The 18,340-nt window shown below is 33.6% G+C and overlaps 3 protein-coding genes across 3 annotated transcripts; 2 read left to right on the plus strand and 1 right to left on the minus strand.

Moving 5' to 3' along the window:
- The first annotated feature begins 1,458 nt into the window (after window positions 1-1,458).
- On the plus strand, window positions 1,459-4,460 carry LOC129914530 (neutral ceramidase). Its single transcript, XM_055993833.1, has 8 exons — window positions 1,459-1,619; window positions 1,796-1,994; window positions 2,054-2,377; window positions 2,437-2,763; window positions 2,852-3,061; window positions 3,127-3,444; window positions 3,501-4,111; window positions 4,180-4,460. The coding sequence occupies exons 2-8, from the start codon at window positions 1,872-1,874 to the stop codon at window positions 4,361-4,363; spliced, it is 2,097 nt and encodes a 698-aa protein (XP_055849808.1). The 5' UTR covers window positions 1,459-1,619; window positions 1,796-1,871; the 3' UTR covers window positions 4,364-4,460.
- Window positions 4,461-6,005: 1,545 nt separating this feature from the next.
- Window positions 6,006-14,495, plus strand: LOC129913995 (4-hydroxybenzoate polyprenyltransferase, mitochondrial). Its single transcript, XM_055993010.1, has 3 exons — window positions 6,006-6,615; window positions 13,371-14,068; window positions 14,132-14,495. The coding sequence occupies exons 1-3, from the start codon at window positions 6,315-6,317 to the stop codon at window positions 14,342-14,344; spliced, it is 1,212 nt and encodes a 403-aa protein (XP_055848985.1). The 5' UTR covers window positions 6,006-6,314; the 3' UTR covers window positions 14,345-14,495.
- On the minus strand, window positions 14,403-17,859 carry LOC129913996 (eukaryotic initiation factor 4A-III). Its single transcript, XM_055993011.1, has 4 exons — window positions 17,612-17,859; window positions 17,176-17,542; window positions 16,915-17,106; window positions 14,403-15,020 (listed from the first exon to the last, which is right to left on the minus strand). The coding sequence occupies exons 1-4, from the start codon at window positions 17,742-17,744 to the stop codon at window positions 14,513-14,515; spliced, it is 1,200 nt and encodes a 399-aa protein (XP_055848986.1). The 5' UTR covers window positions 17,745-17,859; the 3' UTR covers window positions 14,403-14,512.
- Window positions 17,860-18,340: the final 481 nt, after the last annotated feature.

Genomic DNA, 18,340 nt, shown 5'->3' on the forward strand with positions numbered 1-18,340 from the left:
TTAAATATATAGAATGGAAGATTTTTTTTTTATTTTTATTTCAACTCTATACCAAACTGAATGACTAAATGCAATAAAAACACGAGTTTCGCGTGTTGTACCTACATATGATAGATGATAAGGGATTACAACAAAAATTGGAAATTGAATTTGTGACAAGGTCATTGTTAGCACATTGGTTTTTTTGTAGATCAATTTCTTGTGTTTTTTTTTTTTTTTTTGAATAATAACACACTTATAGGGTAATAAAATGTTGACATTAAACATTGGGATGTTTACCTATTTATTTTAATCGAATATTTAAATGTTAACTTAAATTTAAATAAATAAAAGCAGATTCATTTTTGGAAGCTGTTTGATTCTATGGATAAAATCCGAATTCTTTGAAATTGTTTCTGTATGGATCATATGAACTCGATGTGTGTAAAACATAGGGAAATGTAAAGGGCACATAGTTTGATGTTTTAAACACACTTTAAGCTTTAAGTACTGTGAGATCTATCCACCAAATAAATACATAAAATGTTATACTTTCGGAAGTTAATGCACTTCGTGGTATGACTTCGTTCCGATTTCGTGAGTTAATTTCCCAGATAGGCACCTATATCAACAGTTGTCCTAACTTTTGAATCTATAAAACTTTTAACTATTCTCCTATAAACCAATAGTACAGTTAAATTAAGAACTGAAATTACATTTTTTTACTGGGTAATTTTTGTATGGTAGATATGATTATAAAACAAAATCTGATGAGTTGAAGGAGGCTTGTTGGAGCCAACTTTAAAAAGAGGTTGGTTTGGCTTTCATTGCATAATCTCACTTTTGCAAATATTGGTACGTTACATGAATACCTGAATCCTGAATGTTGTTGTCAAGTCAATCTCAATTTGTGATGCATTTATACTAAAGTTTTTTTTTATTTTTTTATTTATAAGAGGTCACTATCACTATTACTTTTATGCAATAAATAATGTTAAAAAATACGTTTAAATAATAACGATATTGTTTTTAATTGGTCATATTATGTTCCATTTTTCTTGTCCGTGCTAATTTTTGACTTTGAGGTCAATACTTCAAAAAAATGCGTAATAAAAACAACGTTTTATTACTTTATTCTTATAAAAATAAATAAGCAATAATGAATAAAAAAAGTTATTCATAAGTTTACTTAAAACCCCACACATTTTATGATATTACTTTATTCTTATTGAAACAATATTGCTGTAAGTTTGTTTGTGAAAAATATTGCTAGGTTAACTATTAAATAGAAATGTGTAGGCTGTAGGTATATCTTACGTTACCTGAAATCAAAGTGAAGTGATTGGTGGTTTCGTTTCATTTTTGTAACAAAAATTGAGTAGACCCAAAAATTAACAAGTTTTTTTTTAACTGCTTTGATAACCTAGTTTCTGATTTAAATACTTCAAAAAAATTATCAGTTTTTTGTATTAACTTCAATTTTTTTCATATAAATTTAACTTATCAAAATCCATCAATGTGAAATATTTGAGCACAATAAAATCTATTGTAGAGCAAAATTGTACTTTTGGCTGTGTGAATTTTACCTTTTTCTTAATTCAAATAAACAACTTTTTTGAAAACCTAAAAATCAACAGTTTGTATGTTTTTCTCTTATTTGTACATATGTACGTTTTTCTCGTTGTAGTTGCATTGTTTGATTGAGAGATAAACAGAAAACACAACATGCATAGATTAACCTATCATGTATTTTTTTTAAATAAAAAAATTGTCAATCATTTTATCTCTCAAACTAATGTATTTATTTCTATTGCAGTTCAGTCTTGAAAAAAAACCAATTGAATTGGTTTACCTCCGGCAGATTTTAACAAACAAAATCTACGGACATAAAAATGGATTCCAAATTATTTGTTTTTCTGGCTTTGGTCTGCTTGATCTTTCTTATAAAAGTGGAATGTTATAAAATTGGTGTAGGACGTGGTGACGTCACTGGACCACCAGTGGAAATCGGATTTGTAGGTTTTTTTTGGGCCATAAATTTATACAATTATTAATATATTTTTTAAAAAATTAGATGGGCTTTGCCAGTCTAAAACAAAGAGGTCATGGAATTCATACTCGCCAGTTTGCTCGGGCATTTGTTGTGGAAGATGATAATAATCGACGAGTTGCATTTGTTTCTGTTGACGCCGGTATGATGGGTTATGCCGTGAAAAGAGAAGTTCTTAAACGACTGCAACAAAGATATGGGGAAACTTATACAGAGGAGAACTTGGTCATCAGTGGAACACATACGCACAGTGCCCCTGGTGGTTTTTTAATGCATCTTTTATATGATATTTCCATACTAGGATTCGTACCACAGACTTTTGATGCCCTAGCTTTGGGTATTTATTTGGTATGTGTGATAAAATGATTTTATTTTTGAATTTGAATTGTAATAAAGATTTATTTTAGAGTGTCAAACGAGCTACCGATAACATGCACGTTGGACGCATGTATCTTTCACAAACCGTTATTTTGAATGCTAACATTAATCGATCTCCCAGTTCATATCTTCGTAATCCTGAAGAAGAACGTGCTCAATATGAACATGATGTTGATAAAACTTTGACGCAGCTACGTTTTATTGACATGGAAGAAAACCTACTTGGTGTTTTCAATTGGTTTGCAGTGCATGCCACTTCGATGAACAATACAAATCATTTGGTTTCGAGTGACAATGTTGGATATGCTTCCATTTTATTAGAAAAGGAATACAATGCTAATAAAGTTCCTGGAAAGGTAATTTTTTTGTTTAAGGCTTAACTACTAGAATTTTCAAAAAATGGCGCCCAAAAAAAGAACACAATTTATTTTATTTGTTTTGCAGGGCAAATTTGTTGGCGCTTTTTGTTCTTCTAACTTGGGTGATGTATCACCAAACATAATGGGACCAAAGTGTTCCATCAGTGGAAATGACTGTGATTTGTTATCTTCTAAGTGCGGTTCCAAAGAAGGAGAATGCTTTGCCTCAGGACCTGGTCGTGATATGTTCGAAAGTACCGAAATAATTGCTAACCGACTGTATGTAGGTGCACTGGTATGTTTTCAAACTATAAGAGAACAATTTGTTGAAGAATTTAATAAAAAAAATGGTATTTTTAGCGACTCCTACACGATAATGGAGGTCGTGAAGTAACTGGAGATGTAGCATTTATTCACCAATTTCTTGACATGCCCAAATATAATGGTTCAACATACAATTCCCTTACAAGGAAGTTAGATAAAGTTCGAGGATGTGAGCCCGCTATGGGATATAGTTTTGCAGCTGGTACCACAGATGGACCGGGAGCCTTCAATTTTGAACAGGGAACTTTAACTGAAAACGCTATGTGGAATGCTGTTCGTGATTTTATTGTTCCTCCAACGGAAATTGATATTTTATGCCATTCACCAAAGCCTATTTTGTTAGCCACTGGAAGGGTAAGTCTAGTAATATTTGATAAACACATCAAAACAACTGTAATTTTGTTTTTTAGGCAACTTTCCCCTACGAATGGCAGCCAAAAATTGTTTCAACGCAAATTTTGAAAATTGGTGATGTTATCATTACCGCTGTTCCTGGAGAATTTACGACTATGGCCGGTCGACGACTTAGAAATAAGGTTCGAGCCGTTGCTGCTGCTGCTGGTGGCTCAGAAAATGATGTTATTCTTGCCGGTTTATCAAATATGTACACAAGTTATATAGTAACACCAGAAGAATATCAGGCACAACGATATGAGGCTGCATCTACAATATTTGGTCCTCATACACATACAATTTACATGGATCAGTATGAGAAACTGACAAAATCCCTCATTAAAGGTGAAATGGTTCCTCCTGGCCCAGAACCACCTTACATGAATGATAGAATGCTTTCATTGAACACTGGTGTCATTTTTGACGGTCATCCCATCGGAAAGGACTTTGGAACAGTTAAAATGGAGCCAGAGGCTGCATATGGTGTTAACGATACTGTTAAGGTTACCTTTATTGCTGGAAATCCAAGAAATAATATTTTCCATGAAAAGACATACTTTGTAGTAGAAAGAAAGGTAAATGAAGAACGCTGGAAAGTGGCACTTACCGATGCCAATTGGGAAACTAGGTAACGTTATACAACTACACAGCTTGGTTTTGATTTATAACTATTCACTATTTCATTGTTATTTCTAGATTTGATTGGGAAAGGATATCTTCTATATTGGGATTCAGTGATTTTCATATCTATTGGAAAATTGGTCCAAATACTTTGCCAGGAGAGTATAGAATTCGACACTTTGGCAACTACAAGTACATATTGGGAGGTATTTTCCCATATGAAGGAGTTAGCCGAACTTTTTCTGTGTCAGATGAGTAAACATAAAGTTTTGATATCTAAGAGACTGATAAGTGGAAAAAAGCCACTTGTATTAAGCGAGCGGAACCAAATTTAGTGTAGAAGAAATAAAAAATACGAAACAAAAACTACGCCGACATTTTCATTACCTAATTAGCGAAGATTGTAAAAGGAAAAACCAGAAGCTTTAATGTAATTTTAGTACATATATTTAAAAGAAATATTTGGTTAATTAAAAATATGAAGATAAATAAAGGTGTGTTTTTTTCTTTAAACATAGAGTTTTGCACAAAAACACGACATAAAGACATTTGAAATCAAAACAATTTAGATGAAAGGTTTGGGGTCAAAATTCTGTATGTGCGAAAATTTAGATTCCAAAATTTTGTATTTTAAAATTCATTAAATTCAAAATTCTTTTTTAATTCTGTATATTCAAAATTCTGTATTCTAAAATTCTGTAAATACAAAATTCTGGATTTCAAAATTGAAAAAAAGTGCACACAACAATTTTTTTTTTATCATTTACAGAATTTTGAAATCCAAAATTTGCAGATCTCTGAAGTTTGAAGTACAATTTTCACTTCTAACGGATCTTTTCACAACTGATTTGCATTATGGTATACATACAGCTATTGCAATGAATGACATACCTACCTTGATATCACATTTTACGGTGATTAGCTGAAGTTAAGTAAGTTTATCGTGATATAAGATGAAGGCAGAGTAATTGCAAATATTAAATTGTTAACATCACAAAAATAAAGGATTTTCGGCCTTATCACGAATTCACTTCGTATCGGAAATTTGATACGATTCGCGAAAAAACAATCACGGAATCCGTAATGGAAAATTTCATACAAATCGTCACTACAATCGGATTTTTTGAATGTATCTTGGGGAATCGTAGAAAATTTTCGTTCAAATGGAATTCGTGATTAGGCCGTTTGTGTCAAACAAATGAAAATTGTTCAACTGGCAATTAAAAAACCTGTTCACAACTGTGAGTCTAAAGTTTGAAATTACAGAATTTCGAAAAGCAGAATAAAGCCATAACTACAATGACCTAAAAAGTGAAAAAGTGGGAAATTTACAAAACTAAAAAAAATTTATTTATTTCTAGCGCTATTTATTATTTATTAAACAAAAAAATAGGCTTTCTGCATCATTATTTTTAATTTTGCAGTCGGAAAAACTGTCACAAAATGAGTTTGAAAATTTTCACTTTTTGACTTTTTGCAAAAAGTGGCCGTTATAGTTATGCCTCAAAGCCTTAACTACATTGGGTGAAAAATTAAGAGATATTTTCACGCCTATTACCGAAGACGCAGATGCACTGTGACGGGAGTGTGAGTCACTTTCACAAGAATTCGTATTACCGAACCCGCCGCGCCGGTGCGGAGGAGATAAAATGACATTTGACTATGTTAAGTGTCAACAATGACATATGTCGGTAAGAAGTTTAGTGTGTTTTAGTTAATTCTCCTTCATTTTTTGATACAACTATCGCTTAGATAAAAATTTAAAAAGTTCAAAAGTTTTGGAACAAAACATTGGGACTCTGAGACTGCTCTTTGAGTAACATCCCCATTTCAAAAAGAAAAAAATTGTATTTTGGCATCACTCATTTTTCACCTGTCACTGTCAAACATTTCCACACTTTTTTTGTTTTGCATTAATTTTTTTTGTCCAAAACAGCAAGAACAACTCACTAAACCGACTATTAAAGCTAGTAATTAACTAACAAATACAAGTATTATTTTATGATTTCTTATTAAAAATAAAATGTTGTGAGTACAGGTTAAATGTACGAGCAGATTTTTTCGGGTGTCACTACATTATTATAAAGATATTTGAACTAAACCGCGTTGTTCATAATTACGAAATCCTCTACCTACAATAGCATCATCATTACAAGTTTCCTAGCTCATTTAAATTTATTCTTGCCGTTCTTGAAGAACACAAATGAAAAATGCTATCAATTCGAAATGTATGCCTCAAAGCCGGGAATCACTATCATAGTCGATTCGCGTTACAACAACTCTTTAGATCAAGGCCATCGACTTTTAGCGCAATAAAACTACAACACCCTCCTCGCCTGAGAAATGATTTAGTATTAAATAATATACGTTCTGTGAGCAATAATTTAGAAAAAAGCAGTTCTAATGACACGCCATCAAAAAACCCATCAGAAGGTCAAAAGTCATTGGTAGAACAAATTCAAAATGCTGTGTCACCATATGGAAGACTGATGCGCATTGATCGACCTATAGGTAAGAATTAGGATTAAAACGAATAATGCTTTTATTTATCTCAACTGCTTATTAAAATCAAGTCACTAAAATTTTGTGGAAGATAATTGCGCTTTATTGCGTAATTCATTTGGGTTTCATCAACCTAGAATCGGGCATATCCTTATAATAAGGACCAACAAGCACAATCAAAATGCATTTTTTTTCCTAACATGTATAAAAGAAAGTAATGTACTTAAATAAGATAAGGACTTCTTTCGTGATTAGGAGGGAACGGATTTTCCTAACTTTGCCTTTTTTTGCGTTATCGTATGAAAGTATTTTGAATTGAATTTAACTTTATTTAGCTTAAGAAGACATTTAGTTTAGATTGTTTACATTTTTTTTACCTTAACTTAAATTTATATCACAGTTACTATAATTCGTATTAATTAGTATAAATATGATTTGATAATAATTTATATATTGAATTTACTGTATAGTTTGAGCATATTCTATTATTTTGCGTTTAAATTCGTTAATGTTATTAATATTTTTTTACTCTTGCGGAAGATTATTAAAACTATTGAAACCCATATAAAATATTGTTCTCTGACCTCTGGATGTTCTTGATCTTTAAATTCTAAGGTGGCCATTGTTTCTTAAATTGTATAGACTTTATGTAAACACGATTCATGTCCCCCTGAATTCAAATATATGAAGGGTCCAGAGGAAAAACGGCACATGTCCACTTTTTGTCAACAATAAACTAATGATGAGGTCTTGTAGTATTTACTGATCACTATCTGATGGCTTATTTACTTTTAGAAAACAAACTTAAGCCTTGCTAAGGAGATATAAAAGTGACGTGCCTTTAGTACTAAGTTGAATGAAGAACAAAATTATAAAATGCATTTTCTCGGAATGAGTTGGGATGGACTTGTGCTGTTTTTCCTCTGGACCCTTCAGATGTTTTTGCCTTTGTTACTCATCAGTGCCTTTTTTGTCTATTTTTGACAATTTTGTTTTTTATGCTTTTTTTAAGTACCTATATTTTTTTAAATTGAAAGATAATAGCATATTTCGTTCACCTCAGTTAAAATTATTTCTCTTAAAAATATGGCCGTAACATAAACTTAAGAAATAAAGAGTACAAATTTGCTTGTACTGAACACATTAGAAGAAGAAAGTACCTAGGAAGATAGAGTTGGTACTTTTCTTTTCTAAACTAAATTTCTTATTTTTTCTCAAGCATTAAAATAAATTTTTAGATTTTATTCGACCTTAAACCCCAAAATTTCGAAAACTTAAAAAAAGCAGGTAATTTTGATTTTGTACATAGATTTACTTTTATTTTTAAATCTTTTTTGTTTTCAAAAGACACCGATTGGGCAATTGTTTCCCTTTTTAAAGAATATCAACGAAAATAAATAATTGAAAATTCACTACTGTTTTCATTTCAATCAGGGATATAAAGTAGTTGAACAAATAAATTTATTAATTAATTAATGGCGACGTCAACTCAAGGCTTCCCGAAAACATTGGAGTGAATAACTTTGAAAGTTTTAAATCGGGTGTTAGTAGTTCAATACTTTCATAATTAAAAATCAAGCTATTTTGTCTTTTTATTTAATAAATGCATTTTTTGCTTTTTATTTGCCTTTTTTTAATATTTTAGGTCATAAAAATACTTTCCCTGGTTTTTTTTTTTTTTTTTTTTGACGGGAGGAAATCTTCAAAAGACACTTGGCAGTATTCGACACCAAGTAGTGTGGGACTCTTAACCACTAAAACCACCTCTTTATCAGGACCAATCTTGAGAGATCGACATCAGATTTTTCTTTCTTAACTTTGTAAAATCACTTTGGGGGAAGTTTAAACTTTTAATACTTTCCCATGTTTTTTTAGACCATAAGCTCATGAGGCTTGGTTCTTCTTAATCTTCGAACATGGTTTCTTGTATTCAAGACGGACACCATTTCAGAATTGGTATGACTTTGCAGTCTCTGATTATGCGATACAGCGTATTTTTTAACAACTTCTGTAACCGTTTCTATTTGTAAGTCACGATGTAGATCGCTATTTCTTATGTACCAAGGTGCATTAACTATTCCACGAAGGACTTTGTTTTGGAATTTTTGGATGATTTCGGTATTTGTTTTCTTTGTACAGCCCCATAATTGGATACCATAGGTCCAAACAGGCTTTAGTACTTGATTATACAGCATTATTTTGTTTTGGGTTGATAAATCAGAGTTGTTACCAAGTAACCAGTACATTTTTCTATATTTCAAGTTTAGTTCTTCTCTTTTCTTTTTGATGTGCTCTTTCCACTTTAGCTTTGCATCCAAAGTCATTCCAAGGTATTTGGCCGTATTGGCGTAAGGTACAGCTTGATTATTAATGAATATTGGAATATTGTTTATCTTTTTATTTGTAAAGTTTATATGTGAAGATTTTGTTTCATTGAGTTTGATACGCCATTTTTCGGTCCAATCTCTGACTGTGTCGACGGCATATTGCAGCTTTACTGCTCCCCTAGAGACACATTTGTCGGGTACCAAAATTGCGGTATCATCTGCAAAAGTAGCCATTATGGTGTGATTCCCAACTGGGATATCCCTTGTGTATAGTAAATACAGGGTAGGACCTAGGACACTTCCTTGTGGTACACCGGCTTCTATTTTCTTCAATTCCGAATATTCTTGATCGTACCTTACTCTAAACAATCGGTCTGAGATGTACGATTTTAATATTTCATAGTACTGTCTGGGAAGATCCCTTTGCAGTTTGTACTCAAGTCCCTCATGCCAAACCTTGTCAAAGGCTTGAGCAACATCTAAGAAAATAGCTGAACAGACTTGTTTTTCTTCTAATGCTTTTTCTATTACATCCGTTATTCTATGAACTTGGTCTATCGTGGAATGTTTATTTCTAAAGCCAAACTGATGGTTTGGGATTAACCTTCTTTCTTCTATAATTTTGCTAAGTCTCTTCAGAAGCAGTTTTTCAAAAACTTTTGCCATAATTGGTATAAGCGATATAGGTCTGTAAGACGTCACTTCTGTAGGTGGCTTACCTTGCTTGGGTATGACAATCACTTCAGCAATTTTCCAATGGTGTGGGACATACCGTTGCTTAAGGCATGCATTTATTATATATTGGAGTTTTATGAAGGCTTTCAAAGGCATTTCTTTCATAACCTGAGCAGTAATTAGATCGTAACCTGGTGATTTTTTATTTGATAGTTGATGTAAACACATACTTTTTATTTCTTTTAATCTTACAATTGGTATTTCACTTTCATCTATCTTATCAACTAACTGCAAGCTATTTTCAGCCGCGTTTGTTGGGTATGGCTTAAAAACATTCGCAAGATGCTCCGCGAAAAGGTTAGCTTTTTCTTTTGGGTTACCGATCCATTTCCCATCTTGAGATTTCAATGGAGAGTTTAGTAACTGCGGTCTTTTCAGGCGCTTGGCTGCTTTCCATAGCGAAAAATCGGTTGAAGCATCAGTCGTTAAATTCTTTAGGAATGTACTGAGTGAATCATTTTTGAATTTATAAATTTGTTTTTTAAGATTGTTGCTTATACGGTTAAGCGTTGTTTTATCATCTGGAAATCTAGTATTTTGCCATTTTCTTCGAGCTCTTCTTTTCTCTATTATCAACTCTCTTATCTCTAAAGGATATTTTATTTCATTTTGTCTTCTATTAGAAAATGTTGGAGTACTTTCTTCAGCGGCCTGTTGCACATCAGCAATAAATTGTTCCACTTCATGGTCAATTTGCTCGATTGTATCCATGGGAGATCTTAAATTTATAAAACTTAAAAGCCTTTCTCTAAAATCACTCCAGTTTGTTTTCTTATTTACAAGCTTTGGATTACTTTTTTCTATTACTTCCGATTCACTTAGTGTTAGAATCACTGGAGTATGATCTGATGACAAGTCATAATTACCTTCGACACTAATGTGATTTCGTTTGATTCCTTTAGCTACGAAAAAGTCAATAAGGTCTGGTATTTTGTTAGTATCGGAAGGCCAGTAAGTAGGCGACCTGGAGGAATAGAATTCGCAATTGTATTTACGGCCTGCTTGGAAAAGTCTTTTGCCTTTAGTTGATATAAGTCTTGAACCCCAATGGGTGTGTTTCGCATTGAAGTCTCCACCAACAAGAAAGTTATGCCCAAGAAGATTTAATAGATCTGTATAGTCATCTTCTGTCGGGGAGCGCCTTGGTGGGCAGTATATAGCTGCTATCTTAAACTCTTTCTTTTTCATACCAATACTAATAGTTGTTACTTGCATATTTTCATTAGTAAGCTTGGTTTCTTCATAATGTTTTAAGCTTTCTTTTATAAGAATCGCCGATCCACCTCTTGCCTTGTCAGCTGGATGTGGAGCGTGGTAACATGAATAGTGTTCTATTACATTATCTAGACTTTGCCCATTGGAGAAGTGAGTTTCGGACACCAGGCAAATATCTATATGTTCTAGATCTAAAAAGATTTTTAATTCGGATAAGTGTTGTAAAAGACCGTTTGCATTCCATGTAGCGATTTTAAGTGTTCTGTCCATCATTGTTTTTTAAGAGCGACTTTTTCGCTTAACTGTTTGATATTCAAATCCTGTTTATCAATTCTTTGAAGAATGAGGTGTAGCATTTCTTTTATGGAAGTCTCTTCATTCTTCCGCACATTTTTTAGAATCTGAGAATAGGCTTTATTTTCATCGCTTTTACTTTGAACAGCTTTTTTAGGCGGTTCATTCTTAGTATTGTTTTCAGCAGTTAAATCGGTATTTACTGTGTTTCTGGGTTTGTCTCTAGCAGATGTATTTTTGCTTTTGAACTCTTGGAATTTTTTGGCAACTGGGCAGCCTCTATAGCTTGCCGGGTGATTACCCTGGCAGTTCACACATTTTGCTTTCTGATCTTTGCTCATCGGACAATTTTTAGTTGCATGTTTTCCTTCGCACTTTACACAAGCAAACTCGCGGTTGCAATATTTTTGGGTATGACCAAAAGCTTGGCAACGTTTGCACTGCGGAACAACTTTAGATTTTCGGAGTGGTTCAATTTTAACAGCTATGCCCAAGATAGATCTAACTTTATAAATCTCCTCGACACTTTGTTTACTGTCAAAAGTTAGCATGAATAAAGGTAGTAACCTCTTACTTGTTGTCGATTCTCCAGAGGAGTTTTTAATTGTCTCATTCTTAAATAGATTGACTGCATCAAGAGCTTGGAAGCCTTTTTGTACTAGATCTTCCACTACTTCCTCGGGAGAGCACGAGAAATGAAGACCTCTGGCTACTACTTTTATTGGCCTTGTAGCTTTGTTCTCATATGAGTGCCATTGTATTTGGTGTTTGCTCAGTTCTTCGGTGACAGATCTATACTCGTCGGGTTCTTCAACTGTGACTTTCCAGTTGTCTTTGTTATACGATGTGTATTTGCAAGCTTTTTTAGTACATTTTTCTATTATTTTCTTGAGATCTCTTGATTTTCCTGAGATCATAATTGGTGGTGGTGTAATTTTTTTGCTGCCTTTAGCGTGAGATTTTGATTTAGCATCAGTTACCGCATTATTCATTTTTTTAGTTTCTGTAATCAACTCTTTATTATTTACAGCTTCAGAGCTTTTCTGATTTCTTAAACAAATCTCGGGACTACCTGTTGCTTTACGTTTCTTTGTGATACGCTTATTTTTCTTTTTCTCAGTTTCGAACAAGAGTTCTTCTTCATCAGTTTGATATTCAGGTTCCATATATCTTGGACTTAACTGAAGCGTTGACTCTGCATCTTTCTTGCTAAGCACGGAAACTTTCTCTTCGAGTTTTTTCACTTGTAGCTGAAGACTTTGAACTAGAACTTCAAGTTGTTTTCTTGCCGCTATTTCAATTTGCCATTCATCAAAGTAGTTTTTTGATTGGTCTTTCTCTTTTTCTTCGATGGAACTCTGTTGATCTGTGATGTCGATCTCTTCATTGATCTTGGTTCCTTTTTCGCTGATGTTTTTAACATCTGTAGTATTGTTTGAGGTTGTCGATGATGTAACCCCTGAAGTTAATTTGTTTGGGGGAGTTCTTTGCATCTTTGAACTCCGTCTCTCAATATTTTTAAGCAATAATTGGTCCTCCCCAGAATCCATAGGACCGACCTCGTAAGAGAGTGGATTTACCAGTTTCACTGGAGTGCCACCTGGGGTATTTAATCTAGTCGTTTTGTTCATTGCCATAATTTTTTTAACTTAGTATTCGTACTATAAATAGTTCAGTTACTTCTATCCATAGTTTATATTCAGCCGCCCCACAGGGTACAGACGCTGACCAGTGTGCCGCACAATATGTGTCAGACGCTCTTGGATTTAATCGTGAGCTGGTGCATTCAGAGCGATAATTCTGTTCTTTTGCTCCTAGTTCCTGAGAAGGTAACTCAGGTGACTCAGCTCATGGATCCAATGGATCCAACGCTCGTCGTTAGTTGGATATCCAGCGGGCACCGCGAGGAGGTGACGATGCGATTTTGCCACGCCCTGGTGATTAGCAACGCCCTGGTGATTAGCAACCCATCAACTAGCTTCACCACCTTCTAAGAATCTATTTTTTTAAACGAACCATCTTAAATGGTATTACAATACACTGTTTGCACTTCTGAGTGTAAATCCTTTTGTTGGCCACAAGAGTTTCACTCGGTGCAAATTCTAAGAACAATATTTTCCCTTCATTCCTGTTTGAAAATTAAAAAAATTGATCTTTTAGGAATTGAAAAACTTGTTTTTTTTTTCTTTACAGGTTCCTTGCTTCTATTCTGGCCATGTGGATGGAGCATAGCTTTAAGCGCGCCGGCAGGTTGTTGGCCCGATCCCGTAATGCTGGGTCTCTTTGCAACTGGTGCCTTTATTATGAGAGGAGCTGGTTGTACTATAAACGATCTTTGGGACAAAGATCTTGATGCTAAAGTGGAACGTACAAAAAGTCGACCTCTGGCTAGTGTCGAAATTTCTCAATTTGACGCTATAATTTTCCTCTCAGCACAACTAAGTCTTGGTCTATTGGTTTTGCTACAATTAAACTTACAATCGATTGTTCTTGGTGCTTGTTCCTTAGGCCTAGTTGTGACATACCCTTTAATGAAGCGGATAACATATTGGCCACAGCTTGTGCTGGGTATGGCTTTCAATTGGGGTGCTCTTCTAGGATGGTGTGCAATCCATGGCGCGGTTAATTGGTCAGCTTGTCTGCCCCTTTACTTATCAGGAATTTGTTGGACGGTTGTTTATGATACAATTTATGCACATCAAGATAAGATTGACGACGTGCAGGCTGGAATTAAGTCGACAGCCTTGCGATTTGGAGATAACACAAAGCTGTGGCTCTCCGGCTTTTCTACGGTGATGTTGTCGAGTCTGGTAGCTGCAGGCGTTTCTTGTGATCAAACATGGCCATATTACACAGCAATCGGTATGGTAGCTGGGCACTTAGTGCAACAGGTAAGCTTTGAATAATTTTTCATAAAGGATTTAAAGATAATAGAAGTACATTTTTTTTTTAAGATCTATTCACTAGACATTGACAACCCAACGGATTGTGCAAAAAAATTTATTTCAAACCACCAAGTTGGACTTATTCTATTCCTCGGCATAGTTCTTGGCACTGTGATGAAATCTAAAGAGAAGCAAACAACCGCCATTTCTGCTCAGAATCAACAGACCTCCTCCTACGTACAAATTCCAACACAACCAGCGATGTTATCGAGTTCGGTGTGATGCTGTACAAAAAATTATTTTGTATAAAATTGAGCTGACACCAAAGTAAAAACCCATGTATTAAACATAGTTTAATGAAAAAAAAATGAATACAATTTATTGAGAGTTTTAAATATTTATAAAATTAAAATTCATTATAGAAGGTGATAAATGTTTTTGTTTTGGAATTTAAATTAAATCAGCCACGTTCATTGGCATTTCATCGATTTGCGTTGAGTAGTATTGTTCAATATCTCGAAGAATACGAATGTCGTCAGATTTGACGAAATTAATTGCGACACCCTTGCGTCCGAAACGACCCGAACGACCAATACGATGAATGTACAACTCACGATTATTCGGCAGGTCATAGTTGATGACCAACGATACCTGTTGTACATCAATACCACGAGCCCAGACATCTGTTGTGATGAGAACACGACTTTGTCCAGCGCGGAATTCCTTCATAATTTCATCACGTTCTTTTTGTGGCATGTCACCGTGCATGGAGCTAACTGTGAAATTAGCTTCACGCATTTTCTCAGTCAACCAATCGACCTTACGTTTGGTGTTGCAGAATATAACGGCTTGTGTGATTGTTAGAGTGTCATAGAGGTCACACAAAGTATCGAATTTCCATTCTTCACGTTCGACAGCTACGAAGAATTGTTTGATTCCTTCCAATGTCAATTCATCACTATAAAGAAAAAAGAACTTTTTTATAACAATTGTTTATTTACAATAATTGAAATGTAAGAACTTGTTCAAGTCTACAGTATATTGCTGAGTAATAAGTTTTGATGGTTTAATTACGAGTATTACTAGATTGCAAACATTTTTTTTTTGCAAACGAACAATTAATTTGCATTTCACGCCTTCCTACTCCATTACGTGCAGGTTTGTCTGTGGGTATATCTTAATATAAATAATAACGTTCATTCTTTTTTGTCCATCTACAAAATTTGTATTACTGGAATAAACAAAATGTGTTAGGGTTCTCGGGAGGAGTATGGGAAGAATGCTATAATTTCAAAATACTTTTCTTTTGCATGTTGACTGATAAAGAATGTGACAAAATTAAATTGTCTAAGTGAATGTCTCGAAACAAGAGAAATATTGTATTGGGGAAGGGCTTCATTTAAAAAAAAGTGACTTAAAATAGAAAAAAATAATATATTAAAAAACAACGGCAATACAACAATTACGCCTAAACGGAATCTTTTTAATGCATTTCTTCTGTTATTTTATTTTATTTTTAAATCAAGTTTTTGCATTGAATATTTTTTTGTAAAATTAATGTTCAAACACAAAATTTCGAAAAAAAATAAATGGCGCAAATATATAGCCAGCCTATTCTTAAGGAATCAAAATTACACTTGTTAACACTATGTATTCTTATTTTAAAGCAGTCTACTAACTTTTGGTAAATTATAAACACTTTTTTAATTTCTTTTTCTTTCTTCCAGTGAAAGATGTTGTTGTTGTATTTAGACCGAAAAGAGATTTCGAGTGAGGAAAATAAAATTCTCGCATAAATTTCTTAGTATGATACTCAAAAGATTAAATAGGGATTGTTTGGTTTTAAAGTGAGAACAGCGTTTTATTTACAAAAAAAATATTGTTCAAGCTAGTGTCATACTAAATCGGTTTAAGTTTTGAATTAAATCGTCTATAATTGTTTGCAATGTTGCAATAACTTACTGGAGTAAGCTATGGTGAGATATTGTCATTACATAAATAAAATGATATAAGTCATTTAGCGTTATAAAGGAAGGACCACACCGGAAAGGTTGAAGGTAGCGGTACGGATTAATAACTTTCAGCTGTGAAATTTTGTTCCGTATCGCTCCCTCATATCTTTCCGGTGTGGTCAATGTAAAGGCTTGGTCGGAAGCGGAACTAAAGGGTGTTATCTCCTATAAAATAAGAAACACAAACAGCGATTTTTTGATCATGATTGAAACTTAAAGTTTTATTTTTTATTTGGGATTTGATGGACATCAGTTGAAGCTAACTTAATATTTTGAAAGAAAAAAAGGGATAACAAAAAACTTGTTTTAAAACAAGAGAAGAGTTTTGTTATTCATTTTTAAATAATTCAATTGAGAACTGAATCCTAACTAAAACACCGCTGGTAACGCTTTGATTTTTCTTTTAAAGGTTAGTTTAGAACTCTCACAGATGATAAATTAGGAAAAGAGTTTCTATCAACAGAGAAGTACGTCAAGGAGACCCGATGTCACCACCTTTTTTCTCAGCCATCTTTGACGGCATTTTGAGAAAACTTGGCGGGACACATAATGGAATCAACGTTTTTGAAAAAAAAAAAAAACTTTTGAAACATTACAATAAGATAAGGTAAGAACAAGAGTATTTAGCAAGTAGAAGCATCCTAGAAATTAAAACAATCATTAGACAACCATATGATTTAAAGCATCACTAATCGGTTATTGGTAGGACTTAATCAAACTTATTTGAAAATATTGAATATATTAAAACCTAGAAAGACGAGTGGAGTGGAACTATTAACAGAACATTCTTAATTTATATTTAATTTTTGCCATGTATATAAAATAATTTAATGATCTTACCGTTTTACAAGTATACGAATTGGATCTGTCATGAACTTTGAGGTCATCTCAAGGATTTCATGAGGAAGTGTTGCCGAAATCAACACAACTTGTGTTGCTGGTGGCAAATATCTGTAGACATCGTAAATTTGTTCTTTGAACCCTTTGTTCAACATTTCATCGGCTTCATCGAGAACCAACATTTTGATTGCTCTATAAAAAAAAAAACATAAAATTCATTCCCGCCTTCCAAGTAAATTATTAATCTATGAAATAATTTACCTTGTTCGAAGAACTCTCCTTTTAATCATATCAAATACACGACCTGGTGTTCCACTAACAATATGCTGTCCATAATCCAATTTCCTGATATCTTCACCCAAATTAGTGCCACCAATGCAAACGTGACATTGAACATTCATGAAATCGCCCAAAGCAAGTATAACCTTTTGAATTTGTACAGCCAATTCACGAGTTGGCGAGAGACACAAAACTTGTGTCTCACGCAGTGTTGTATCCAAACTTTGTAATATGGAAATGGAAAATGTCGCCGTTTTACCTGTACCTGATTGTGCTTGGGCAATAACATCGCGTCCTTTTACAATTGGCTTAATACTTCTTTGTTGAATTGCCGATGGCTTTTCGAAACCTATTTTAATGGTCAAAATGACTTGAAATTGTACTTTCGCTAAAAACAGCGTGGAAATGACCCACTTACCGTATGCATAGATACCCCGCAAGAGTTCCTCTTTGAGGTTCATCGAATTGAATGTGGGTATAACTTCAACATCTTCGCTAGTTTCAAATTCAACATTTGATAAATCTTCAGCTTGTGCTCCACGTCGAGCCATTTTTTGGTTTCTTGTTGGATTTTTTTGTTTAAAATAAATTAAATTTTATTTTTTCTTAAAGAATTGGAAATTTCCGAAACAAGCCAAGCAAAATGCAAATGTCAGTGTAGCCATGTCAATGCGGAAATTTGACAGGTTGTGCGGAGTTTTCGTAGAATTGAGCTTACAGAATTGTTAAATACTAGTTTTTAAGAGCCATCTGTTGTCGAGATTTATACAAATTAAAGAGAAATAGTAAAGACAACTACCGAACCTGGGTAAAATACTGGTTTTGGTTGGTGTCTTCACTATTAAAATTAGTGTTGGACACAACCCTATTCATGAAATGGTATAGTGTAAGGTTCATGTATAGCATAATATCTACGTTTACATGTTGAAGTTTTTTTTAACAAAATGTTTTACAAAAAAAAGAAGTTTTTTAACAAAATGTTTTACAAAAAATAAGAAGTGAAATATGAATAAACATTTTTCTTCAAATTTGACAGATGTTGTCATATTTTTTGGCAAGTTTTCACTCATGGACGTCGTTCACATTGGCCTCACTCCATCGATTTTTTTTCTGGAAGCAGGAATTTAAAATATTTTATCTGTCAAAT

The sequence above is a fragment of the Episyrphus balteatus genome, chromosome 3 (assembly GCF_945859705.1).
Source record: "Episyrphus balteatus chromosome 3, idEpiBalt1.1, whole genome shotgun sequence".
NCBI classification, from domain to species: domain Eukaryota; kingdom Metazoa; phylum Arthropoda; class Insecta; order Diptera; family Syrphidae; genus Episyrphus; species Episyrphus balteatus.

What these genes read in the sequence shown, in the direction of transcription:
- LOC129914530 (XM_055993833.1), top strand. Translation starts at nt 1,872, where the DNA reads ATGGATTCCAAATTATTTGTTTTTCTGGCTTTGGTCTGCTTGATCTTT. An exon ending in CACCAGTGGAAATCGGATTT is followed by an intron (nt 1,995 to 2,053) that starts GTAGGTTTTTTT and finishes TTAAAAAATTAG; the next exon opens with ATGGGCTTTGCCAGTCTAAA. An exon ending in GATGCCAATTGGGAAACTAG is followed by an intron (nt 4,112 to 4,179) that starts GTAACGTTATAC and finishes TGTTATTTCTAG; the next exon opens with ATTTGATTGGGAAAGGATAT.
- LOC129913995 (XM_055993010.1), top strand. Translation starts at nt 6,315, where the DNA reads ATGCTATCAATTCGAAATGTATGCCTCAAAGCCGGGAATCACTATCAT. An exon ending in GCGCATTGATCGACCTATAG is followed by an intron (nt 6,616 to 13,370) that starts GTAAGAATTAGG and finishes TTTTCTTTACAG; the next exon opens with GTTCCTTGCTTCTATTCTGG. An exon ending in CTGGGCACTTAGTGCAACAG is followed by an intron (nt 14,069 to 14,131) that starts GTAAGCTTTGAA and finishes TTTTTTTTTAAG; the next exon opens with ATCTATTCACTAGACATTGA.
- LOC129913996 (XM_055993011.1), bottom strand. Translation starts at nt 17,744, where the DNA reads ATGGCTCGACGTGGAGCACAAGCTGAAGATTTATCAAATGTTGAATTT. An exon ending in AGGAGAGTTCTTCGAACAAG is followed by an intron (nt 17,107 to 17,175) that starts GTAAATTATTTC and finishes TTTTTTTTATAG; the next exon opens with AGCAATCAAAATGTTGGTTC. An exon ending in ATTCGTATACTTGTAAAACG is followed by an intron (nt 15,021 to 16,914) that starts GTAAGATCATTA and finishes TTTTCTTTATAG; the next exon opens with TGATGAATTGACATTGGAAG.